Genomic DNA, 26,948 nt, shown 5'->3' on the forward strand with positions numbered 1-26,948 from the left:
TCCTAATCAAGTCAAAGTGTATAGCTTCCTCTAAGACAAATGAGTCAAGATACTTTCATATGTGCTACATAGTCTGTGAGTTGTCTTATGATTCAGATACTCCATCATATGTGGATGGTCAACTGGAAGTGGCCCAGCAGAAGCCTCAGATATCAGAGGAGTGCATCTCTGCATTCAAGGAGAACTTGTCCAGCTCTGGAGTGATTCAGGTACATCCTCGGATTACATGAATCTACAGGATTGTAGTCTTGCCTGGTGTCTGGTAGCAGAGAGAATGTGTTGCATTTTCCTTGGAAGACAGTAGCTGGAAGTTTCTGAAAATATGACAACTAAAGCTTTGGGGAGCTTTTCATATCAAGAAGTTAGAGCAGTACTTAAGGCATTCTGTTAAAGAGTGACTTTTGTCATTAGGAGTCTCTCATACTGGGTATGGGTAACATGCTGGTATTTTAAGAAAGATTCCTCTACTTCCCCCTTTCACTTCATTACTGCAGCCAGCTGTTCTCAGAAGCACCTTGCTGCACTCACGCTGGGACTGGCCGTGTGGGAGCTGCTGCTCGTCAGGATCCCGGAGCACGCTCCCATGCTCCTGTGGGCATCCTTGCTGGTCCTTGGTAAGTGGTGGACGGGAAGCCTCTGCTCAAGAAGGAGCCAGAGTCTCCCCATGAGCAAAGCTTCCCCTCTGGGCTGTGAAACAAATGGATTATGCTCCTATTTCAGAGCCACAGAGAATGAACAAAGGGGAAGATATTGATTGAATGAATGGTATGAATTGAATGAATGAATGAATCAATGAATTCATTGATTGAATGAATGGTATAGGGGGATGATTTCCAAAGGTGCATTCATCACTTACTTTTAATTGCCTACAAAATATTCCTCCTCTTCTAGAAATGGGCTTAATTTTCCATGTTAAAAAAAAAAAATCTACAGTTAGGGGCTGCCGGGCTGGCTCAGTCGGTAGAGCACTTGACTCTTGGCCTCAGGGCTGTGAGTTTGAGCTCCACGTTGGCTGTAGAGATTACTTAAAAATAAAATCTTTAAAAAAAAAATCTGTAATTCGATTCAGTTACCTTCCTAATCACAGATCATCAAGACCCAGGGTGAAAGATGAACTGAGTCTGTGGGAAGGGAACATGTCCTAATTGTGAACTGATGTAGAAATGAGCTTCTGCTGAGAATGTTTATTTCCTTCTCTGTACCCTATGATCATGCTTGTTCTGATAATTGCAAAAAGCATGAGGGAAGAAATAAGATAATTTCCCCTGGATTATTTCCCCCTGCTTCTGTCCTAGTTTTCAATATTTGTTCAAGTGAGGCACTGATTTCCTAGTAGCACAAGCTAGGGAAATAAAGACCAGTCACTTGTAGTCAGTCGTTTGCACATTAAATTTTTATTAAGCATGTTTGTCTTATTCCCAGCCACATGTCCAGACCCTAACTAAAAGAAGAGTTATTAGTGTGGCTGGCATATCGTGAGAACTCGGTAAAAAGTGAATGAAAGGGGACACTGGGCACAGCACAGTGCTGGGCAGCAGGAGAGCACAGGGTCATAGAGGACACAGTCTCTGCCCCCAAGAGCTGACCATCTGATGAGGAAATCAAGATACAAATGCAAGACCATTTGACTTGAAAACACACAAAAATATTATTCAGTGAGTCATAAGATAATGTGTGATTACTATTAATTCTTGTTAATAGGAATTATAATTAATTGCTGAGCCCTGACTATGCCAGACACTTCTAAGAATACTCCATGTATTCATCTACCCAATCTTTTAACAAGCAATGAGCTGGAACTGCTACAAGTCTCACTTTCCAGGCAAGGGAGCCAAGGCACAAGAGACAGTCTCTTGCCTTTAGCTCTGTGCAATGGCAGAGTCAGTGTACAAGGCTATCCCCTGACATTGGAACTGTGCTATTAGCCACTGCCCCATACTGCATGTCTGATTTCCAGTCCCAGTGAGCTGTGATTGCTATGTTCTGAGCCTAGAGTAGAGTCAGGGCACTGCAGCCCAGAGGCATCTGTGAGGGCTTCATGGAGAAGGTAGCTTTCATCTGGGTGTCAGGGCTTGAGTGTGATTTGACTGTTCTTGGTACTGAAGGAGACTAATGTTCTAGCCAAAGAGACAGTAAAGCCAAGTCTGAGCAGCAGCCACAGCATGGTCATGTCTAACAAATAGTGACAGTGGCCATTGATGGAAGACTTACTAATTCAACTCATTGAAATAGAACTATGAGCTCACCTTTATGGTCCCCGTGTGACAGATGAGAAAAGGGGAGCTTGAGAGCTTACCACAGGTAGACAGTGTTGCCCTGCTCAGCTTCAGACCTCTGTGGCTCCTGGTTTCTCTGGGCGGTGGAGCTGGGCTCTCCTCTCCTGCCCTCAGATGCAGTGGGGAGGGCGGTGGGCTCTCTGGGTGGGAGGGCTCGGCCCCATGCCTCGTGCTGACCTTGGCCCTCACCTCTCTTACAGCTCCAGTCAGTGGACAAATTGGTAAGTAGGTCCCCTCTTTCTTTTCTCTTTAATGTTTCTAGATATTCTAGTGACCATCCTCTGTGTGGAATGCTTGTCAGAGGTCTGGTCCCCACATCCTTGTCCTGAGGACTTCAGGCAGGGCAGCATCACTCCATCCTATGACCCTGACCTAGGAGCTGGGGAGTCACACTTTTGGGCCAAACCTGTCATCATGTCCAGTGAACCTGAGGGGCCTGGGATGCATGTCACGGAGGCCAAAGAGGAGTGTGCCCCATCTGATGCGGGAGATCCTGGAGGGAGGCTAGAATTCGGCTGAGACCCCGGTGGGAGTGGAGGGTCGGAGTGCAAATAGCTCTGCTTCTCCACCTTTCCAGCCCAACACAGCACGGTCACATCCTAGGGGAACTGCTCCACCCCAAACTCCTACATGCGTGTGTAGACATTTTTCTGTGAATAGCTCAAGTCACGATGCCTCTGAGCCCCCACCATGCTGGTCAGCAAAAAGGCCAGTCTTTTCTGGGAGCTGTCTCCAGGTGTTCTGGTAATCCCTGAAAATCCCTTCAAGGCCACTGGGTTCATCCTGGGGCTGCTGGCTATCATCAGGCCCCAACCAGCAGAGCTTCACACTGTCCCCTGCCGCTTGGGGCTGTGGACACAGTCCATCTCCCACAAATCCCTGCTGAACAGGGAAGAGATTACAACTTGACAGGACTTTGCTAAATGCTCTAGGATGGAGAAATAAATTACAGAAAGTGTCTTAGATCAGGTGCTAGATGTGGTTAAGCTGAGAGCTTCTAGCTCAGTCCCAGCCTCATGAGGCCCCGACAAGATCTGAGCCTTCTCCAGCACACAGCAAGGGCAGTTCTGGGGGCCAGTGAGGAATCTGGCTGCGCACAACAGCAGAAGGTTTCTCCTGCCCTGGAGGTGAGACCTGCTGCCCAGTCTCCACGTCCTAGCCAGGATGCTTCCCAGGAACACAGACAGCCGAGATTTCTATTCTCTCCAGGAGAAACACGACTCCCTGCTCACTGGGAAAACAATATTCTGTAGAATCCTCTAAAGAGAAAGAAAAAGTCTGCAGAAACACCTGAGGGTTTGCATTACCAAACAGAACATTGAGCTGCTTCCTCTAAAACTAGTGTTCAGGTTATTCTACAATTTTTGCTCCCAAACACAGAGAGAATATTTCCTTTACATTTGGGTGTAACTGAAAGACTTCAGCATTCTTGAGACAAAGGTAGGAATACTTAAAGTCTCAGGCTTTAAAAAAGCAACCATTTGTATGTCTTAAAGGTAGATCATCCTCCTTATCTGAGGCTAAAGTTACCAAAGAAAAAAACACACCTCAAGGTGATGAAGTTTTAGAATATAGGTGAGGCCTGGAGCCAACGACCAAGAAAGAATTCTTGAGACGTCTTTGGTGCAAAATGGTGGTTTTATTAAAGTCACGGGCAGGAAGAGCTGCTGCCCCGGGCCTGTGAGGGGTGGCTGCTTATATACCCAGGAGTTGGAGGGGTTTGGCAATAGCGTACTCTGAGGAATCTTGGAAGCAAGGTTTCCAGGACCTTGAGGGGGCTAGCTGTGGTTGGGGAAAGGTCACTTATTACCGTCTGATAAACTCTGAGTCATGAGACCCTTCAGATGGATATCGGTGGGCCATGTGCTTGGGGGATGACTGCCAACATGTATCTTGGGGGGTAGAGATAAAGGACATTTCTAAAGGAATTTTTATATGTTAAAGTAGACTTACAGGCTTCTGGGGGTCGGGCTAAGATTGCCTTTTGCCCTCAGCAAAGTATGAACATCGAGGCAGTGGAGTCCGTCGAGGAATGTCCCTTTGCCTATTTCAAGGACTTGTCAATATGCTGTCCCAGGCTCATGCCTTGTCCTCAGCTAGCCCTGTATTCCCCCATAAAAGGGATTCCGCTTAAAATTTTATGGTAAATTACGTACCCTCATAATTGAGATTTTCATTTTGAAAGATAAAATAATGCAAATAGACATAATCTGTTTTTTTTTCCTGCTTCACAGAATTTAGATTACACAGGCAATTTGCAGAACAAATTGAATCGAATATTGATTTTTTAAAATGAGGTAGCTGCCACACTTCAAGCATCCTAAATGCTCAGAGCAGGAAGCTGGGGAGGAGGGAGGCAAATGAAACTTTAAGAGACCTCCCCCCACCCCCCCCACACCCCCCCCCCCCCCGCCAGTCACCCTACCCTCAATTCTCCCCTCTGCCTCCACCCCCACCCCCCACCTCCACCTGCTTGTTCTTTTATTGCAGGGGCGAAACCTCCCTGAGCACCTCCACCCCCCCACTCACTCCTGGCTCTAGTCCCCTGACATCTTACGGAGAACCGGATCCTGTGGCTACTAACTATTCCCCACATCCTGAATTCCTGCCTCTCCACCAAAATCCGAGAGGGCAGTTTCCCTGCACAGCTGCGCACCACGTTAGCTCATCAAAATGCCAGTCTTCCAGCGGGCTGCCAGCAGCAACACCCGGGAAGGTGTGCGGGAGGGTGTTTCCAACAGCGAGTAACAGTAACGTCTCAGAGAAGAGAAACGCCTCCTTCTTCTCAAGTTTATCACTGGGGCCCATCAATTAAACAGACAAAAGATAGATTAGCAGGAGCAAGATGTGTATTGGCTTCTTACAAGGGTGTGCAGAGACTGGGAACCAGGGAGGGGGTTAGGACTTGGGGCTGGGATGCCACCTGAGCAGGGCAACAGCCAGGATGTGGTGGGAGAGTGGGGAGGGGTGGGGGTGGTGTGATATTCAAGAAAGATAACCGGCCCTTTGGAGAACAGGTGGTGACTATGGTAGTTCACTAGTTTGTGACCATGTCTGTTGAGGCTCTGGTGATAAGGATCAGTCTTTCATGGCTGCTCCTGAGGAGGCAATTTAGAATGGGGTTCTTTTGGGAGGCTCGGCTGTCAGGCAAGTAGGGTATTCAGAATAAAAAACACACATAAAACCTATTCTGAAATGCTTTCAGCTCAAAATAACTTCTTAGACCACGGTGGTGTCTTCTGGATCCCTTCAGTGACCAAGCCCTGGGCAGGAGGGAGTCCAGAGGGACTTAACCAAGGGCCAGGCCAGTGTCACTGTCTTCCCACAGTGACTGAGGTCCTGCTGGGGTTGTCCCCTTGAGGCCAGCCTGCTCTTACAGATCACAGGGTAGCCACTGCACTCCCAGGAAAGAGGAGCACAGTTGGAGAAGCTGCAGTCCTCCCAGGGGCTTCCTGGGGGGATTCTCCAAAGCCTGGTCCTAGGGTATGACCCACACAGATGACTGCAGTGGGGACCATGGGGGTCTTCATCTCAGACTCTGTCTTTTCTTTCCTCGGCAGCTGCACCCAAACCCGTGATTTCCCTCCATCCTCCATGGACCGTCGTCTTCAAAGGAGAGACAGTGACTCTGACTTGCCATGTACCTCACCTCCGTGCAGCAGAGTACATAACATGGCACCTGTCGTACTTCGGAAAGGATCTACTACATAAAACCCCAGGAAACACCCTCAAGGTCCATGACTCTGGAAGGTTCAGGTGCCAGACCAAGGACTCGCCCCCAAGTGACTCTGTGAGGTTGATCTTTTCTTCAGGTGAGCAGCAAGAGGGTGAATTAGTTAAACTTTAGGAGTCGTTTCATTGCGTCCTAGCCCCCTGGAGCTGGTGACCCCTGAGGTCCTTCTTCCTTCTGCTCTAACCCTTGACCTCTGTCACCTTCATGTCCTAGGGCCCTTCATGTCTACAGGAATTTTCCAAACTACTGTTGACGTTAAAGTTTCATTATCTAATGTTAATCAGCAGACATCCCTGCACATTTACCATTGGAGGAAGGAGTTCATTTAGGGGATTCAAAACTGAGCTGTCTTAGCCCCTGCCCACAGGATAAACGACAGAGACAGGAATGCACTGAGCACCAGGAGGTGCAAAAAGTAGCCTTGGACCAGAGTTCAGAGGAGGGGAATCTCCACCTCAGGCCCGTGTCCTCACCTGTCCTGGTGCCGGTCCTTTCTCTACTCCTGCTTTCTTGCCTCGGGGCACCCACTGTCTTCCTGTCCTGCTGTGCCTGCTTCACAGAGAATGGTTCTGACCACTGTATGGCCCTGCGCTGGGGGAGAGGCAGTCCCTCAGCCACCTCAGAGGGGTCAAAACTGACTGCTCATGCAAATTTGAAGAGCCAGAGGATGTCTGCATGGGATCCCATTCCATGTCCCTTGCCCCTGGGTGTGTATCCAACGACAAGTCTGCTGCAGAGCAAACCCTGGTGCCTGGTGACACTTCCTAGTCTGTTCCCTCTGCAGTGACTCCCATTCGGAGACAGGGGGAGCAGGTTGGTGGCGATCTTAAACCGTGTTCAACAATGTTGGGGTGTTGTTACATCCCATGCGCTCTTCGTCTCCGCGTTAGAATCCTTATACGGTGTACCTGTCCCGAGTGTCACGTAGGTGTCGAGTTGGTGTGTTTGGGACTTATGATTTACGAATTGCCTCTGAAGCAGGTCATTAGAAGTCGGAAGGAAAGAGTGAGCCTGGGGCAGGAGACTAAATCCTGTGGAAGACAAAAGAAAACCAGTCAAGCGTTGTGAGCCAAGCCGACGGAGGAAGAGGGTGCGGTCAGTGACAGGCTCTGTTGTCTGTGTTTTCCAGACTGGCTCATCCTTCAGGCTCCACACACCGTGTTTGAAGGTGACACGCTGGTCCTGAGATGCCAGGTTAAGGGGAGACAGAAACTGATCACTGTGAAATACAGCTGGAATGGGAAAGTTATCTCTGTCTCTAATCAAGGCCAGGATCTTCTGATACCACAAGCAAGTTTGAACAACAGTGGCCACTACCAATGCATTGGATTTCTGGAGAGAGATCATTACGTATATAAGTCAAGTACCAGAATTATTAAAATTCAAGGTAAACCCTTTCATATAGATTTGCTTAGTGATGTCAGGGTGGGGAACTGGGTGTGACAGAGGATCCATATGTTCATGTCCCAACTCTGGACAGCGGGAAGTGTGGGTCGTCCAGCAGAGACGGCAGGGTTGTCCCACTTGGACCCAGGGGAGGGTAATGGGATGGCGGGGCCGATGGGGCTCTGTCTTACCGGGGGTCTGTCCGAAGCTCTCTAGGACGGAGAAGCCAAGCCTGCCTGTCCCAGGGCCCTACATGTTCTGAGAACTCGGTTTACCTCTTCTCTCCAGAACTATTTCCATATCCAAAGCTGCAAGTCACACCCTCCCAGCCTACGGAAGGCAGCTCTGTAAACCTGAGCTGTCAAACACAGCTGCCTCTCGAGCGGTCAGACACTCTGCTGTACTTCACCTTCTTCAGAGACCGTGGGGTCATGCTGTCAGACTGGAGCAGGTCCCCAGAACTGCAGATCACAACCATCTGGAGAGAAGACTCGGGATCGTATTGGTGCACGGCTGCTACAGCAATCCCCAGCATCCAAAAACACAGCCTCCCACTGCAGGTTCACGTGCAGGGTGAGTGGGTCCCCAGCATCCGCAAATGCAGCCTCCCCAGCAGGTCCACGTGCAGGGTGAGTCGTGGGGAGGCGGCGGAGAGCCGAGGCCGTGACACCCTCCCTGATGTCTCCCTGTGGCTCTGTGCAGGGTTTTGTCATCCTGATGGAGGCAGGCTGGTCCTGAGAAGTCAGGTACTATAATAAAAGAAATGCAGGGCTTGTTTCCACCACTATTTTTCTAAAAACTCAAAATTCCTTTGGAACTCTAGTACCTTGAAATGAGAGAGATTGTTCATGAAGTTAGATATGAGAGTTAAGGGAAACAAAAGTAAGAAAACAAGGTGCCCTGAGCTGACACATTCTAGATGGCCAGATCGTGGGATAAACCACTAAGGAAATAAGCACGGCGTCTTCCTAATCAATAGCTACAAATAGTGGGAGCGCCTGCCATGTGCAAAGCACCAGAGAAGGACACATACATAAAGATAAATGTGATAAATATCATCTTGTCTCGTACCAAAGCAGGACTCCTGGAAATGGATGTGGTCCAGCAGCATCCAGGTGGCCACTCTCGCTGCCACCTATCCCTGTGGATAATTCAGACTGCCACTTAGGACATCAGACAAAACTCAAAGGCTTCTTCAGGGATAGGCAATTTTTCTCTCCCAGGGCCTCATGTGTCAGGATGGAGCTATTATTACATCTGGTGATGTTCCAGTCCATGGGCTACAATGTTAGCACCTGCTGGAGTGTACCTTAGTCACATAGAAAGTGAGCCGGTCCAACATGCCAGCCCTGCCCTCCCCACACATGCCCTCACCTGCCCTCTCATGTCCATGCAGGTGTCCCAGTATCCGGAGTGCTCCTGGAGACCCAGCCCCAGGGGGGCCAGGCGCTTGCAGGGGAGCCTCTGGTCCTCGTGTGCTCCGTGGCTGAAGGCACAGGGGACATCGCATTCTCCTGGCACAGAGAGGACACGGGGGAGCATGTGGGGAGGAAGCAGCAGCGTTCCCAGAGAGCAGAGCTGGAGATCCCTGCTGTCGGGGGGAGCCACATGGGGCGCTACTACTGCACGGCTGACAACGGCCATGGCCTCGCCCGCAGCGGAGCCCTGAATGTCACTGTTACAGGTGAGATTTAGTCTCCGTTGACCTTATTCATGCTCAGTTTTTTTCAGGTTAGGGGTGAGCATGGCCAGGACTCCTGGTGATTCTCTTGTTTCTGGCTCCATTTTGCAACGTGTAGTTTCTTCACACAAATATTAATACTCAGGCTACAGTGAGGTTCTCCAAAGAGGTGATGCTGGGCAGGAGGCTTTTCACACCCTGGAGATGACTGTACGCCTCTGTACTCTGATCCATTGTGCGTTGATGTCAAAGAGCAGTGTTAGCCCTTTAGCCACGGGCAGGGTCCTGGGACCCAGCCTGCACTTGCCTCTCCGGGAGCCGTCACAGCCCACCCCCCCTCACAGGGCCAGCCACAGGCCCTGTAGGCCTGAGAACCTCAGGGCCCAAACTGCCCACAGGCCAGGAAGCTAACGGGGGCCCCGGGAGCCAACACAGAGCCCAGTCACCTTCTGCTGGGTCCCATGGCTCTGGCCTATGTCTTTCCCTCCCTCTGTCCTCAGGAAGCCACACAGCCGGGCTCCCAACGCAGCCCTCCTGGCTCTGCTGAGCTTCAGTCCCATCTCTGGCAGGCTCGGCTGCACCCCTGTCATCCGATAATGACATCCTCTTACGAGGGGGGCTGCTGGGAAGCAGGCTGCCGGCTCTCCATTGCAGTGGACTCCTCAGGAGAGTTAACCCTGCTCACTCCCTCCGCTTCTAGTCTCTCTCAGCCCCTCAGTACCTGGCTTGCTTCCTGCCACCAATGTCACTCTGGTGAAGATCTACTGCCCTCCTTGTTGTTTAAGTCAGTGGTAATTCTTTCCCACACCACTTAACTCCTTGCAAGCTTTGGACACAACTGGCCCTCCCCTTCCTTCTTGGACCGCATTCCTCCCTGGCTTCTCAGACACGGCTCACTCTTGGTCCTCTGCGCATTCACCAGACACTCCTTCTAGGCTTCCCTGACTGGGTTCCACCCGAATCTCCAGCTCTGAGTGTGGGGCACATGGCTGTGTGTCCTCAGATCCCCCAACTGCGCCCACTGTCTGCATCGTGTCATCCTGTCTTGTGATTTTAGATGCACCTTTGACATCTATAAACTGACAACCCCCAACATCGACCTGCAGCCCAGGCCTCTCGTCCGAACTCAACACCCATATATCCAAGTGCTTAAATAAACTGCTCCACAGAAATAGCTGTCATCTCAAACGTAATTCATCCAAAACCAAAGTCTTGATTTTCACTCCAAATCCATTCCTGCTTGGAGCATCCCCTGGCTAAATGTAAAACCCCACTCTCCTAGTTGCTTAGGCCAAAACTTGGGACATCATTTGTGACTCTTCTTTTTATTTTGTCTTCCACATTGAATCCACCTGTCAGTCCTGCTGGCTCTACCTTCAGGATATAGCCAGGATGGGACCCATTCCCACCATTTCCACTGCCACCCCCTGACCCAAGCCACCTCTATTCCTTCCCTGGATTACTGCAGTGACAACCTCATGGCCCTCTGCTTCACCCACTGCTGTACACAGTCTATTCTCAGCATATCCTCAGAAGGAACCTCTAAATCGTGTTGCTCTCCTGCACAAAATCTTCCTTTGGCTTCTCATCAACTTCAGAGTAACAGCCATCATCCTCAGTGGCCTGCTCTGGCCTGATTGCCCTCCTTCTTCCCCTTACCTCCTCCACTCTAACCACCATGGCCCCTGTCTCTTCCTCAAGCTTCCAGTCATGCTCCTACCCACCTCAGGGCCTTTGCACTGCTCTTCCGTGATATTCTCATGCTCACCCCTTACTTCCCCCAGGAGTTTACTCACCTTTTTAGGGAGACTTTTTCCCAAACCACCTGTTTAACCCAGTAGCCCTTCACCGTGGCACTTTCTGCAGACCCCCTGGATTCTCCCTCAAAGCACTTACCCCTGACCGCCATGCAAGGTCCTTTTGTCCCTCTCACTTTTCCCATACTTGCCTCTTGAGGGCAGGTTGTTATTTGTGTCCCAGGTGCCTGGACTAGGACTTAGCCCATATTAGGCTTTCAATAAATATCTACTGAATAAGTGATTTTCACACACATCATTTTATTGACCATAGTAACAACCCCAAAAGATAAAGACATTGGTATCTCCATTCTACAGAAAAGGAGTATGAAGCTCAGAAAGGCTTAGTGATTTGCATAAAGTCAGAAATTGTAGACCTGCACACAATCATTCAGCTCAGAGGGACCGAGGGCATTGCCAAAGTCCTTCGAAGACATAGCACACAGTCAAGTTCCCGCTGCCCACCATGCTACACAGATGGAGAACCGTGCCATCTCTGTGAGCAGTGAGCCCTGACAGGACCGTGACCTGAACAGTCGGGACAGTAGCTGTGGGAAGGGGTGCAACAAGGCGGCCCAGCTGCTATGCTGTTTCCCCCTCAGCTCCCTGGAGGCAAGTCCTGTGACCAAGGGGACCTCCCCGGGCGGGTCTTCCCACCAGCAGATGCCACAGGACTGTCTGCCTCTCAGTCTGGAAATGTCTCAGTGAACTGTAAGAGTGGGTGTGATCCCCAGCACTGAAGGCCAGAGACCTAGCCTGGTGTCGTGTTGATGGCATTTCAAGAGGGAGAAGAGTTTAGCAGAGCTATAAGCTGCCGAGGGGCACCCTCTGAAGACCAGCCAGCCTGAAAACCCAGAGGGGCTCTGGAGGCAGGAGAGCTGCTTCTCCAGGAAGGCTCTTGTCCTGAAAAGGTGTCCTTGGGGAGCCCAAAGGCTGCACTCCCTGAAGAGGGCAGTAAGGAATCTGTGGGAAATGACACCTCAGTGTGAAGGCGTTCATCTTCCCTTTGGAGTCAAGGTCAGTAGAATCAACCCACCTCTGTGGCCAGCTGGCTGCCTCATGCATGTCATCGGGCTGGCTTGCACGACTTCACAAGGCAGATGTCGTCCTCCGTTAAGGAAACAAATGCTCTCAGAGATTTAGCAGATGTCAAGGATTCAGATGACATATGGCAGAGCAGGAATTTCTTATTAAATCTTTTTTATTCGTGGACCTTATGGAAAATCTCTGTGCTCAGAAATAGGAGAATTTCTAGCAGCAGAGAAACTCTGGAGTAGCCTGGAGTACCAGGCTGTCGTAGCTCATGTGTTTTTTTGTTTTGTTTTGTTTTTTGTTTCTTTTTTGTATTTTTTTTTATTGGAGTTCTATTTGCCAACATATAGTATAACAAACACCCAGTGCTCATCCCATCAAGTGCCCCTCTCAGTGCCTGTCACCCAGTCACCCCATGTTCGTTTCCCAGAGTTAGGTGTCTCTCATATCTTGTCACCCTCACTGATATTTCCCATTCGTTTTCTCTCCTTTCTCCTTTATTCCCTTTCACTATTATTTATATTCCCCAAATGAATGAGACCATATAATGTTTGACCTTCTCTGACTGACTTACTTCACTCAGCATAACACCCTCCAGTTCCATCCATGTTGAAGCAAATGGTGGGTATTTGTCGTTTCTAATGGCTGAGTAATATTCCATTGTATACATAAACCACATCTTCTTTATCCATTCATCTTTTGATGGACACCAAGGCTCCTTCCACAGTTTGGCTATTGTGGACATTGCTGCTAGAAACATCGGGGTGCAGGCGTCCCGGCGTTTCACTGCATCTGTATCTTTGGGGTAAATCCCCAGCAGTGCAATTGCTGGGACGTAGGGCAGATCTATTTTTAACTCTTTGAGGAACCTCCACACAGTTTTCCAGAGTGGCTGCACCAGGTCACATTCCCACCAACAGGCAAGAGGGCTCCCCTTTCTCCACATTCTCTCCAACATTTGTTGTTTCCTGTCTTGTTAATTTTTCCCATCCTCACTGGTGTGAGGCGGTATCTCATTGTGATTTTGATTTGTATTTCCCTGATGGCAAGTGATCCAGAAATGGGTCCTCAGCTCTATGGTCAACTAATATTTGACAAAGAAGGAAAGACTATCCACTGGGAAAAGCACAGTCTCTTCAATAAATGGTGCTGGGAAAATTGGACAGCCATGCGCAGAAGAATGAAACCAGGCCACTCTCTTACACCATACACAAAGATAAACTCAAAATGGATGAAAGATCTAAATGTGAGACAAGAATCCATCAAAATTCTAGAAAAGAACACAGGCAACACCCTTTTTGAACTTGGCCACAGCAACTTCTTACAAGATACATCCATGAAGGCAAGGGAAACAAAAGCAAAAATGAATTATTGGGACTTCATCAAGGTAAAAAGCCTCTGCACAGCATAGAAACAGTCAACAAAACTAAAAGACAACCTACAGAATGGGAGAAGATATTTGCAAATGACGTATCAGATAAAGGGCTGGTTTCCAAGATCTATAAAGAACTTATTAAACTCAACAGCAAAGAAACAAACGATACAATCATGAAATGGGCAAAAGACATGAACAGAAATTTCACCAAAAAAAGACATATACATGACCAGCAAGCACATGAGAAAATGCTCATGTGGTTTTAACAGAAATTCATTTCTCATAGCCCTGGAGGCCGGAAGTCTGAGATCAGGGTACCAGTGTGGTCAGGGTCTGGGCAGAGCCCTCTTCCTGGCTTGCAGACAGCCACCTTCCTGGAGCAGATATGTCCTCACATGGCAAAGAGCGGGGAGAGAGAGAGATGACTCTGGTGTCTTTTCTTATAAGGACAGTAATCCCATCATGAGGGCCTACCCCCCAGGCCTCACCTAAACCTGATCACCTCCCAAAGGCACCATTCCCCAAACTGGCACAGTAGAGGTTAGGGCTGCTTCAGCACGTGAGTTTGAGGATAGACACAATTCGATCCATGGAATGGGCCAAAGTTGGCTGGGGTGGTGCTGTGTGGGAACAGGCCTATCCCCTGTATGGGGGTGCCCCCTGAACTGATCAGAGGGTAGCATGAAGTTCCTGGGGGAATAGGATGCAGTGTGAGGGCCCCAGGGGAGAACTAGTGCTGACGTAGAGACAGCAGGCACCATGAGTCGGGAATGGTTCAAAGCACTTCACACATATTAACTCATTTACTCCACCAACAACAGTGGTACCTTGGTTAGCACCATCCCTGTGTTACAGATGAAGAAACTGAGGCACAAAGGTATTACATTCTTTTCCTTGGCCACACAGTGAGGATATGGAGGAGCTGGAACTTTAACCCAACAATCTAATTATAGAGTCCACACTATTCTCTTTTTTGTCTCCTACTATCGTTGGGATATAATTGACAGAGAACCTTGTATAAACTCAAGGTATACAACTTAATGATTTGCTCTCTCTATATTGTGAGGCATGATTACCACAATGGTGTTAGTTAACATCTCTGTCACGTCAGATAATTATCATGTGTGGGTGTGGGTATGAGCATGTGCATGTGCTTGTGTGGGGAGGACTCTCGGCATCTTTCAGGTGTATGACACCGTGTTGTTAGCTATAGCCACCATGCTGCGTACCACATCCCCAGAATGTACTCCTCTTATAACCGGAAGTTTGTAACTTTTGACCAACATCCCTCCACTTCCCTCACTCCCCAGAGCCACCACCAGTCGTTCCATTTCTATGACTTTGGTGTTTTCAGATTCTACATCTTAAGGGGGCTCGTAAAGCATTTGTCTTTCTGTTTGACTGACTTCACTGAGCACAATGTTCTCAAGTTTCATCCATGTTATTGCAAATGGCAGGCTCTCCTTTTCGTGGCCAAGTAATATTCCACCGTATAAGTGCATGATGAAGTGTATGTATTTTCTTGATCCATTTGTCTGTTAATGGATGCTTAGGTTTGTTCCTGTGTCTTGGCTGCAGTGAACATGAGGAGGCGAATGTCTCGTCCAGACAGTAATTTCATTTTCTTCAAATGCATCCTCAGAAGTGAGATTGCTAGATCATATAGAAGTTCTGTTTTCAACCCCTTGAGGAATCTAACCCCCAGCCTGTTTCCCACAGTGACTGCACCAGCCGACATTGCCACCAAACAGGGCATGAAGGTTACCTTTCCTCCACCTCTTTATCAACACTTGTTACTTCTTGTCATTTTGATAATGGTCATTCTAACAGGTGTGAGCTGATATCTCATTGTGGTTTAGATTTGTATTTACCATGTGATTGGTGATGTTGAGCCCCTGATCATGTGCTCATTGACCACTCATATATCTTCTTTGGAAATTTTTGCATCTATGTTCATCAGCAACATTGATCTGTATATTTCTCATGGTGTTCTTATTTGCTTTGGTGCCAGGGTAGGGTGATGCCAGCCTCATAAAATGAATTTGGAAATATTCACTCCTCTTCAAGTTTGTGGAAGACTTTGAAGGGATTGGAGTTAATTCTTCTTTAGATGTTTGGTAGAACCCACAGGTGGTACCATCTGGCCCTGGACTTTCTTTGATGGGAGAGTGTATTACTGAGTCAATTTCCTACTCATCATTGATCTTCATGATTCAGTCCTGATAGGTTGTATGTTTTTAGGGATTTACCCATTTCGTCTCGACTCCCTTACTTATTGGTGCATAATTGTACTGAGCCTTTCAGACTAAGAGAAATTTCAACTCCTTCCTCTAGAGTAGCCATGTCTTCTAGGAGTACAGGGTTACCAGGAAGGGGAGAGATTTGCCCTCTGCTCATTGAATCTGGAACCCTGGGTTCCCTGGCTATGGCTCACTCTGATTCTGCATAGGCAGATGCCCTGGCATGCAATGGGGAAAGATTCACTACAGGACACAGCTGAGCTGCTCTGTCCCTGGATTTCTCCCCAGCACTCCACTCCTCTGGTTTAGCTTTCATGGTGGGGAGGCTGGGCTGGTGACCTCCACTGTCTGCAAGTGGAACCACTCATTGGTCAGATATTAGCTTTGTTGATTTTGTCAGGAAGAGAAAGCATAGAGACAGCAATGTCACCAATGGCCAGTGGCTATGTGTACTGAGTACCTGCTTTGTGGCAGGAATCATGGATGCAGAACACCATGCAATAAACGGGAATTATTATCAGTGGTGCTATTGTTGGGAAACATGAATGTTTTCCTTGTAATCTGTGGCCCTGGCATCTGAAGTCTGAATTCGGGACCAAGGACCTGCATGTGAAGCACCCCCACCCCCGCTCTTTGCCCCCCTCTTCTGCATTTGCTTTTTCACAAATGTATTTATTTGTTTATCTGCCTCCTCTCCCTCCACTGTGAACTCTTAGAGGCACGGACATCACTGTCTTGTTCATTGCTCTGTCCTCAAGGCCTGACATATGGCAGGACTCAGTAAATGTCTGCTGAATGAATGAATGGATCTGCCAAATGAAGTCTCTTGAATGATAAGACAGGAGAACAGACCCAGTAGAAAAATCAGAACCCCCGACAGCTGAATTTGTTGCTCCCACCACTTTCTCTTCTCTCCTACAGAGCTTCTATGAGGAAGGAGGTGGTGCTTTTTCCTCGTGGTCTCCCAGTGTGTTTTTGTCATGGCGAGCAACGTCACTTCTCATGCCCAGTGGGTAGTGTCGGCCCTACGTTATGGGCTGACAAATCAGCATCATGTCACATTTCCCCAGGTGGCCTGGGGAAATCCCCAAGAGGTCAGATTACTAGAATATGGGACATACAAAAAAAGAGATGCCCCTCAAATGCTAATTTTTAAACCAATGTCAGTGGGTTGGTGGAGGTTGCTGGCTGTGTTCTTCCCCTCTGCCATGGCCCCCAGACCCTCAGCCTGCACCTCTTACCAGAGCACAGAGTCCCATCCTGCCATGTAAGCTCAGAGCTGGGTGGCCCAGAGCAGAAGGTTGCCTCCTGTGTGCATCAGCATCGTCCATTAGATTTCTCCCTCCCCAGGGCTCATGACCCCAGCAGCATTGAGGAAAGGAACCAGGGCCCCATGGCCCTCTCCTGGGGCTCACGCAAGCTCTTCCCTGTCAGGCACTCCGGGGAACAGAAGTGGCCTCATTGCTGCAGGAGCCACTGGGGGGCTGCTCAGCATTCTTCTCCTGGCTGTGGCCCTGTGGATGTACCACCAGCACCAGCGGAAGTCAGGTTTGTGTTCTCTCACCCTCTGCTAGAGGTCATGCCCTGTCCCTGGCAAGCACCTTGGCCACGAGCTCCCCACCACCCTCCCCCTCACCACCTCCAGCACCCACAGACATATACCATCAGAGGTGTGCCGAATAGATGCTGTGGTTGAGGGTTGCTTGTACTAGCTGGGTTCACTAAGAAAGTAAGTAAAATTTTTCAAATAAAATTTCAAAAACTTAATTCAGTGGTTTCCCTGGGCAGTTTTTTGGCTCATAGACTGGTCAACTACTTCCTGCAGCCCATCCTAAATCCCCCATAAACGGGCAGTCACTATAAGTCAAAGGCTCTGAGAATAAGAGCTGGTTAATCTCAATCCTTCCTCCCCTGAGACTTCCCCATATCAAAGCCTGAACCTGCCACCCTATGCTCCAAGGGAGGGCTCCCCACAGGCCAGCCTGCCAGCTCCTCCCCTACCTGGGGGAGAGCCTTGCTTCCAGAGGCTTCTTGCCTTGGCCCCGCTCAGGCTAGTCGCAGGTGCAAGACCTAGTGTAGAAGACAGGCACAGAAGCTGTTCCGGTTCTAGAACAACTACCCATACCCTCCAACTCTTGTCTCTTGGTTTAAATCAGCTCAGTTCAACCCACACACTGTTCTCAGTGCCATGTGCCCTGCATGGGCTGCTTTGGACCTCAGACAACGAGTCATCTGGGCATGACCATGGACTCCTCAAACTCTGCTGGCAGCCCCATACTGCTCTGCAAAACAGACTATTTGGTCCTGTTTAGTATTTCTTGAGGTGTATCATCACAGCCTCGAACTTTAATCAAGTCTCAAATAATTGCATGTTTAACCCAGGAATGGGTGGCCCTGTCCCCAGCGAGTTATACACTTTGTTCCATTCTTTTCCAGATTATTTTCCTAAAAACCCAGGACAGAGTGCATGTTTGAGTTGACTTTTTCTGTTGACCTAAGGCAGTTCCCATGCATGAACTTTTTGAGAACGAGCTCCCTCTGCTGACACAAACATGCCTTTGCTCTGTTTTGCAGGAGGTCGTTTTCTGGAAAACACAACCAGGTGAGGTCTCAGCATTCTCGGTCTTCCAAAAATAGAATATGCAGAACTGTGGGTTTACAAAATTAGGTCAAGTCGTGTCTCTATGTCCCTGTGGCTAGGTGCCCACATTTTCACACCCCCTGATATGACCAAAATCACAATTTCTAGGGCCTTCTAATAGTCCATATCATGGATTTTACAGGTATTTAGACCCATTTCTTATTTGAAATTTATCCATTCATCCAAATGGGTGGTACCAAGGATTATAGGTTTTCTAGGTGGTCAAAGAATATTTCTGGTTCAGATGGGGCTCTAGTCAGACAATGTGTTGCTGTGATTATGTACATGATGACTGTGCCAGATTTTCCAGGAAAATCTTGGTTTCTAATCATTTTCCTTTGCCCCACACATGCACATATACTTATCAGACTTCAGAAGACATGGTCCTGTACCATCTACATGCCTAGGTCCTTATATAGCCAGTGACTTGGAGCACAGATTGTGTCCAATTTCTTCTTGAATTGTCCAGGCAGGACGCTGTGAAGACATGTAATCACCACCTCCTGGTGATGAGGCCAGGTTTTTTAACCAGTTGAGAGCTGCCCTTCTGTCTCTGAGATGGTTGTTACTAAGATGTCAGAGACTGGCTGTCCTTGTTCTCTGGCAGCCAGCCCATTCTGTGGTCCTAGGGATGCTCTCAGAAGAAAAATCTGGCTCCACATGGACCCACTGTAGGTCCAGTTAAATCATTCCCAGTACCCAGTCCCCTGCCATCAACTGCCACCCTCCTCTGCTTCCCCACCCCACCATGCCCCTTCCTCTCTGGGTTCTTCATCCTCTGCCATCAGCTGACCACCCCCTTTTTGCTCTGCCTACCCCACCATGCCCCTTCTTTGGGTCCCTGGTCTCCTACTCTCTACTGACTTCTTCTCCCGTGCCTCTTCCTCTCTGGCCATGCCACTGCCCTGCATCGTATGCCATTTCAGGGATGATCATGCATTTCTGTGTCTTACAGGAGCACTCCTACCATAGGCCCTGGAGAGGCCCCCCATTCTGGGTGCCCTGCCCTGGTGGAGCTGCAGCAATTGTATGGCAATGGTGAGAACTCCCCATAGGGAAGCCATTCCTTCTGGAGCCAGGGAGAAATAATGTGCGTGAGGCCTGGTGAAAGCCTGGTCTCCTTACGGTATCCCAAACTCAGACCTACAGGAAACCACTGCCGTATCCTTTGTCTCAGAAGCGTGGGGAGGAGATTTAAGAAGAGGCCTCTGTAACACATACCTCTAATGGGGGTGGCCTAGAAAGTGCTGTTTCTCCCTTCAGGGTACCTCGAAGAGGAAAACTTGGCATATTCTGAGATCCGTATTATTCAGCTGGGACAAGAAGAGGCAGGTAAGTCCCTGGAAAAGACCTTGGCTTCAAAATATATTCCTTTATTAAATGCATGTTTTTACTGAGTACCTCCTATGTGCCAGGTACTGTGGAACGTACATGGGGTCAATCACCGAACAAGGCAGATAGAAACTACAGTGGTGCTTAGATTCTAAAGAAAGAAAAAAGACACTAAAAATGCATCATTTATCTTTGTTGATGATTAAAACAAAAGTTAAGCAACCTTCTGATCAGTATTGTGATCGCGAATGTTTATGTATGAGCATTTCTTTTAAGTAATGAATTAAGTAATCAAGTGATGAGGTTTACAAGCCACCTACTATGTGGTAAGAACATTTATAGATACATGTTCACATAAAGTGTATATATACATAGACATATGTTCAGTTAGTCCATATAAACAGCCCTGCATAACCAATATACTGAACAAGCAAGACTTGTGACTTCATTACAAAAAATACGTTTCCCACTGTTTCTTGAAACTTTGTGGGAGATCTTCCCGGGCACTTAGGATGAAAATTTGGCAGTCTAGGCTTTAGGCTTTTCAACACATTCTCTAATTTCTTAGGTAATGAACAGCAGGTGAACACCATTTGTCACAGTCTCAATTCAGCAACTAGAATACCCAGTTCAAGATGTTAATCAAAATTAGCCCTCCACTAGTTCAGGCAGATTTGAAAATGCGAACTGGCGGGGACAAGAGAACAGCATGGAATTGGCTTTTCTATTTCTGTGGCTGGCCTCCCCTCACAAGCCTGGATGGTGCAGGGGACCTGAGGGGGAAGGGTTCCGTCAGCTGCTGCCCGGAAGCTGGTATCCACCTGTCTGGCTGGCACATGCAGATGTGAGCCCTACCCGGGGTGCCTCAGTGGCTCAGTCAGTTAAGCATCTGCCTTGGGCTCAGGGCTTGATCCTGGGATATTGAGATGGAGCCTTGTGTCGGGCTCCTGCTCAGCAGGGAGTCTGCTTCTCCCTCTCCCTCTGTGCTCACACACAATCTTTCTCTCTCAAATAAATAGTCTTAAAAAAATAGAAGTGGACCCTCCCAAGAGGTGCATGCATGCTCTCTTCTGCGGTTCCTGCCAGATGCTTCTTCCTGCAACTTTTTTGGCACAGTTGGCCATCTCTAATCCCCACAGGTGTTTGTGACCCTTCAATGGCCTCATCCCCATCACTCACATCTAGCTTCTGCTACTGGAGTCCCCTGGTACCTGTGGGCCCTACCGAACAGGGTCCCCTCAGCCACACCCTTGTCCTTGGTCCAAGCTGGATCATGTCTGTCTGTGGGGACACTTGGGGGTTCGTGTCCACGCTACCTCAAAAATGTCCTGATCCCATCACCAGTTGCGAGTCAACACTCTTCAACCCTCTAGACTGGAGGCTCTCAAATATTTTTTATTGTCATCCACAATGAGAGATACAGATTGTGTTGTCAGCCAGTGTGAATCTGCACACATACACAAATAGTAATGAATAACTGAAATGCAAGTATTTTATAATACTTAGTGTGATGCACTTGAGTTTCTATTCTACTCAAATTTATTGTTTTAATCAGATTTATTGAGGTATAACCCACATACAGTATAATTAACTAATTTTATTTTACTTTTTTTTAAAGATTTTATTTATTTATTCATGAGAAACACACAGAGAGAGGCAGAGACACAGGCAGGGGGAGAAGTAGGCTCCTGTGGGAACCCCAATGCAGGACTCAATCCCGGGACCCTGGGATCACTCCCTGAGCTGAAGGCAGACGCTCAGCCACTGAGCCATGCAGGCATCTCACAGTTCACTAATTTTAAATGCACAATTCAACCAATGTTAAGAAATATAACCAGTCCCAGACTCACCACCACCTTCAAGACACGGAAGGTTTCCAACACCCAAGGAAGTCCCTTCCTGCCTCTTTGCAGATGACTTTTCCAGCTCTGCCCAAGCCACCACTGACCCACTTTCTGTTTCTAGCATTTTGCTTTTCTACAATTTCATGAAAATGGAGTCATACGTAATGTAGTCTCTTTGGCTTCTTTCCCTTAATGTAACGTTTTCAAACTCATCCATGCTCTAGCATATTGTAAGTAACTTACTACTTTTTTTTTTTTTGGCACATATACACACATACACAACTGGATGATTTGAGGATAAGTATATGCCAGTGAAACCATCAGCATATGTATCATCTCCTAAAGCTTTCCTCCACCCCCATTATTACTATTATTATCTGTGTGCATGGTTAGAACACCTAACCTAAGATCTACCCTCTTAGCAAATTTTAAATATCCAATACAGTATTATTAGCTATAGGCATGATGCTCTCTAGTGGATCTATAGAACTTATTCATCCCACATAACTCAGACTTTGTTCCCTTTGACCATTACTTCCATTCCCCTGGTTACCACTGTTCTGTTGTCTGTTTCTATGAGCTTGACTATTTTAGATTCAACATATAAAGTGAAGACATACACTATTTTTCCTTCTATGTCTGGCTTATTTTACTTAGCATAGCATCTTCCAGGTCCATCTATGTGGTCAAAATGTTAGGATTTCCTTCTTGTTTAAGGCTGAATAATACTTCACTGTGTGTGTGTGTGTGTGTGTGTGTGTGTGTGTGTGTGTATATATATATATATATATATATCTCAAATATTCTTTATCAATTCATCTATTAATGGACACTTAGGCTGCTCCTGTCTTGGCTACTGTGAAAAATAATGCAGCAAACATGGGGTGCAGATATCTCTTCAAGATCCTGACTTCCATTCCTTTAGATATATACCCAGAAGTGAGATTGCTGGAGCATGCAGTAGTTCTATTTTTAATTTTCTGAGGAACTTCCATATGGCTTTTCCACAGCGACTGCCTTACACTCTCACCAGCAGTGCACAAGAGCTCCCTTTTCTCCATAACCTCACCAACTCTTGTCATCTCTTGTCTTTTTAATGGTAGCCATCTTAACAAGTGTGAGGTAACATCTCATGATAGTTTTTATTTGTATTTCCCTAATGATTAGTGATGTCAAATATCTTTTCAATATCTGTTGGCCATCTATATGTCTTTGGAGAAATGTCTATTCAGACCCTTTGTCCATATTTAATTAAGTTAATAGTAGTACTTTGGCTATCAAGTTGCATGAGTTCCTTATATATTTTGAATATTAACCTGAATAGTCTGCAAATAAATATATTCTCCCATTTCATAGGTTGCTTTTCCAAATATGGTGCCTCATTAAGGAATTTAAAATCCCCAATATTTTTGTGCATCGTAGAAATTTCAATTGCCACCTGGTCTTGAACTTGTTTTACAAGTGATGTAAACCACCACTGCCCCCAATGATCACAAAACCTGCAAAAGACAAAGCTAAGACCAAGTCTTCTGTCTTGCTGTATTTGCTGCTTATAGAACCTATCACTATATTTTACCAACATGGATCAACTGCTTTGTTTATCACTTTGCTTTCTCTGCCATCCCCACTAATCAGGATCTTTTGAATGGTAGAATTAGAATTGCCTCCAAGTTGTTTGGGTTAGTTGAATGCATCTTATAGAGTTAGCTTGATCATTTACTATTCTTTGCACTATTTCTTTGATGTATTTTGTGAAAACACCATTGAAATTGAGCACTCTGTTGGTGGACTAGTTCTATTTCAGATACTTTATATATTAATTGATCTGTAGCAAGATTTCTTCCACAGTTTCTTGAGGTTTGCATGAAGCCCCTAAAATTGTATGCAACATTCCACATATATGACTATTATTCTGGGAAGAGACTACATAGCTTTCATCACATCATTAAAAAGATCTGTAACCCTGAAAGTTCAATGGTAAGAATATGGTGACAAAGAGAGGAACTTCAATTGTCCCAGAGGCATCTCTCTTTCTCTCTTTTAGGCTCTTTCTCCATAAATCACTATGTGGCTCTGATGCTTCCATCCTTTTCTGAAACTCTCAATTTCTCACATGTAGGTTCTGGCAAATCCCACCTGCTAAACTTCCCTCTCACTGAAGCTCCATCTCTAGAAAACTGTGGAAATAAACTTAAGAGCTAGAACACATTAATGTGAAAGAGTTTTCCCATAGGCACGCATGTGAAGCTCTCTCGTGGGAGCTTGCTGAGCAATCACGGGGTGTTCTGAGGTTGGAGTGAGACAGAGAAGCTGTAGGTTAGGAGAGGCAAAAGTTAAAGCAGAGAGACATTCTCTATCAACATCTGACAAAAGAAGGGAGCAAGATTTCTTGGTGTGGTAGTGAGGAAGGACCTTACAGATCAATGGAGCTTGTAAAGAACTTGCAGAGGGCAGGACTAAGAAATGGTAAAACAGAAAGTCATATGTGTCATAGGACATTTTGGGGGTTGGGCGGGGGGAAACATAACCGCAGGTGGAAAAGTTTCAATGGCTCCCAGCCTCTGGGGAAAAACTTGAAGCCTGTGCTCTGAATGGATTGTGATGCCCATAGTTCAGTGAGTCCTTTTCCCTCCACAGCCAGTACCTCCAGAACATCTCTAGAGAACAAGGTGAGTGCCAGTCCCTGACTTTTTTCTCTCCCACTGCTACCTCCAGCCCCCGCCCCCCTCTATCTTTCCAGTTCTTCTTCTATCTCCTTTCCACCCCAGCATACTTCAGTTATCTACTCTGCGGTGAAGACACAGCTCCCAGAGGACTCAGCTGGAGAGGTCAGGTCTCAGGATGAAGATGCCATAGAAAATTATGAGAATGTCCAATTTGCATGACTTGTCCCTGATGCAAAGCTCCCAGCCCAGTGCCATCTTCAGGGTTTCTGGAGTGGCCAACTAGTTCCAATGTACCAGTTCTTCCTGCCCAAGTGCATTCATATACGACTCCTAATTCACCTGCTCTGAAGTGGTGATGGGGCAGCCACAGAGAGACTTGCTCAAGTGACCAGGGTCCATGGATAGACAAGACCCTGAGCACCTGCTCTGAGCCTAACCCAATGCGTTCCTCAGGGTCTGATTTAAGGGAAAGGAGGAAGGGGAGAGAAGTACTCCTGCTGAAAAGCAGAAATACAAATGTTGGTGAATAGGAATTTGCACATAGATGCAACTGAGTGACTCAGATATCTGCTCAACGTGTCTCCCACCACTATCCCATTGGGGATCATCTGCAGCAGCTGGCTTAACTATGAGTGGTGCCCACGTGCTTCCTAAACAATGCCCAGAGCCACCCCTCCTGCATACCCTGTTTCCACTGTCAGGATTCAGTTGCAGACCAAAGAATCCACTCCAGCGGTTTACAGAGAAGAGAATTTAAGTAGGATATTAGGTACTTTACATCTGAAGAGCTAGAGAAATGGGCTCTAGGCTGAGCTTCCAAAAGCAAAAGGCAACAATGTTAATGTTACTTAAGACAAAGATTTTTAGCATTAGAGAAGAGAAATAAAAAAATAAAATTGGGGCGCCTGGGTGGCTCAGCAGTTGAGTGTCTGCCTTGGGTTCAGGTCGTGATCCCGCAGTCTGGGATCGAGTCCCACATCGGGTTACCTGCATGGAGCCTGCTTCTCCCTCTGCCTGTGCCTCTGCCTCCCTCTGTGCCTCTCATTAATAAATAAATAAAATCTTTTTAAAAATTAAATTAAATTAAATTAAAAAGTTAACTAATAGCCATACAGATCTAAATTTGAGTTGGAAGTACCAGTATAAGCTGATGTCAAACTCTGCTTTTTAAAAAAGATATTTATTTCCTAGGTCTGTACACTGAAAATGCCTAGAAATAATTATAAACCTGACAGCAGTGAGCACACCTTTCATGGATTTTATTCTACAAATACTATTTCCCACCCAAAGGGTATTGGACTGTCTTTCTTGAAAGAGACATGTCCTTAGTTACCAAATAGTTGCTGTGGGAATAAATAATTCTTCCAATAATGAAGAGGGAATGAAAGAAGCAGAAAAGCATTCTTTTGATTGGATATTTCATGGGATGCCTACTGATTAAGTTAACATGAAAAATCAATCAGGCTAATATTATGTGCCTCCTAATGGAAGTATTTAATGTCACCTACAAAGTATTCATGCCCAAAATATCAAAATTGAATCCAACCAAGTTTCTAGATCTAACCATCAGCTTACAGGAACTACATGGAGCTACAGAATAGTGCCATGAGACCTACAAACTAAATGAGACTTGACATACACCAACCAAAGGCACAGCCAGCCTTGTTTGGATCCTGACTCAAACCGAGTTAAGAAAAATACCACTTGGGAAATTCTAAAGGAAATTTGTACAATAATATTAAATTATTTTATGTTTGGATGTAAGTGATAGTGCTAGAGTCATGTTTTATTTTTAAAATAAAGTGTCTTTAAGAAGTCATACTGAGGTATTTGTAAATGAAATGATACAGCCTTGTTTGAAATAATCTAGTAAGAGCAGGGTGAGTGGGATGGTGTGGAGCTGGCCATGTGTGCAACGTTTCTGAAGCTGGGTGACAAGTACATTGTGGGAGAAAAGGGGGATTACACTAGTCTCTACCTTTGTATGTTTTTAATTTTCCACAATAAAATACTCAAATATCCATGCCCAGACACTGTCTCATTCCATGACCATTGGTACATCCACCCTGGTGGAGACCCCCTCACCCATCAGGCAGTGGGCTCACTGTCCCCTTGCTGATGTCTTTCCTGGTACCACCTATTCTTAGTCCTGTGGTCTCTTGCTCAAATTCTCACAGTGAGTTCTTACCTCCCTGACAACAGACGCAGAGTCCTTGCATGCCCACAACACCCCACCAACCTCCCTCCCTTGGCCTCCCAGGCCTCGTTTCCTGCTTCTTTACCCCTCATCACTCAGCTGCAGATACAGCTCACACCAGGCAAATGTCCCCACTCCCCACCCCTAAAGCTTGCATGGAGAGCTCTTCCCCCTAGATGCCCAAAAAGGCCTTGAGGCCTACCCTCAATCACATGTTTTTTGTGAACTATTATCCCCCATCTTCAGCACTGCTAATCTCCTTATTACCTCCGCTTTACTTTTTCTCCCCATAGCACATCACTTTAAAACATAATACAAAATTCACTTACTTATTACCCTTCCTATAATAGGAGGTTTCATAGAGACAATACCTTCTGTCTTTTTGCTCATATCCCAAGCACCTACAACTGACCTGGCACATAGTAGGTGCTTAATAAATACTTTTAGTGAGTTGATTATCTATTTCATTGGAGAAAATCCTGCCCTCCCTGTGATGGAAGAGATCCATGTAAACAATCTACTACCACGTAGCAACCTGGCCCCAAAGGGTCTCCAGCTCTATCACAAGCTGAGGTTTGACCCCTGTGTCTGCCAGTGGCTAGACTGGCCCTGGAGAGCAGGTGTTGATATAACTGAGCCCGAATGTAACCTCTGCATCCCGCATCAATGCCACTTTATACATGCACCCCTTGAGTAAGCACAGGGCTCAGGTTAGAAAAGGTGGACTGAAACTCACCTATGGCAGGTTA

The 26,948-nt window shown here is 46.9% G+C and overlaps 1 protein-coding gene across 3 annotated transcripts; it reads left to right on the plus strand.

The window, feature by feature from the left end:
- Positions 1–71: 71 nt before the first annotated feature.
- On the plus strand, positions 72–26,025 carry FCRL4 (Fc receptor like 4). 3 transcript variants are annotated; one of them, XM_038542911.1, is made up of 13 exons: positions 72–209; positions 495–614; positions 2,477–2,497; positions 5,837–6,088; positions 7,139–7,396; positions 7,684–7,968; positions 8,792–9,079; positions 16,870–17,067; positions 18,094–18,121; positions 19,116–19,198; positions 19,424–19,492; positions 23,974–24,005; positions 24,105–26,025. In XM_038542911.1, the coding sequence occupies exons 2-13, from the start codon at positions 584–586 to the stop codon at positions 24,219–24,221; spliced, it is 1,662 nt and encodes a 553-aa protein (XP_038398839.1). In that variant the 5' UTR covers positions 72–209; positions 495–583; the 3' UTR covers positions 24,222–26,025. The 3 variants fall into 3 exon arrangements, with proteins under 3 accessions (XP_038398839.1, XP_038398841.1, XP_038398840.1); XM_038542913.1 differs by having other exon boundaries at positions 16,954–17,067; XM_038542912.1 differs by lacking the exon at positions 2,477–2,497.
- Positions 26,026–26,948: the final 923 nt, after the last annotated feature.

The sequence above is a fragment of the Canis lupus genome, chromosome 7 (assembly GCF_011100685.1).
Source record: "Canis lupus familiaris isolate Mischka breed German Shepherd chromosome 7, alternate assembly UU_Cfam_GSD_1.0, whole genome shotgun sequence".
Classification (NCBI taxonomy): Eukaryota; Metazoa; Chordata; class Mammalia; order Carnivora; family Canidae; genus Canis; species Canis lupus.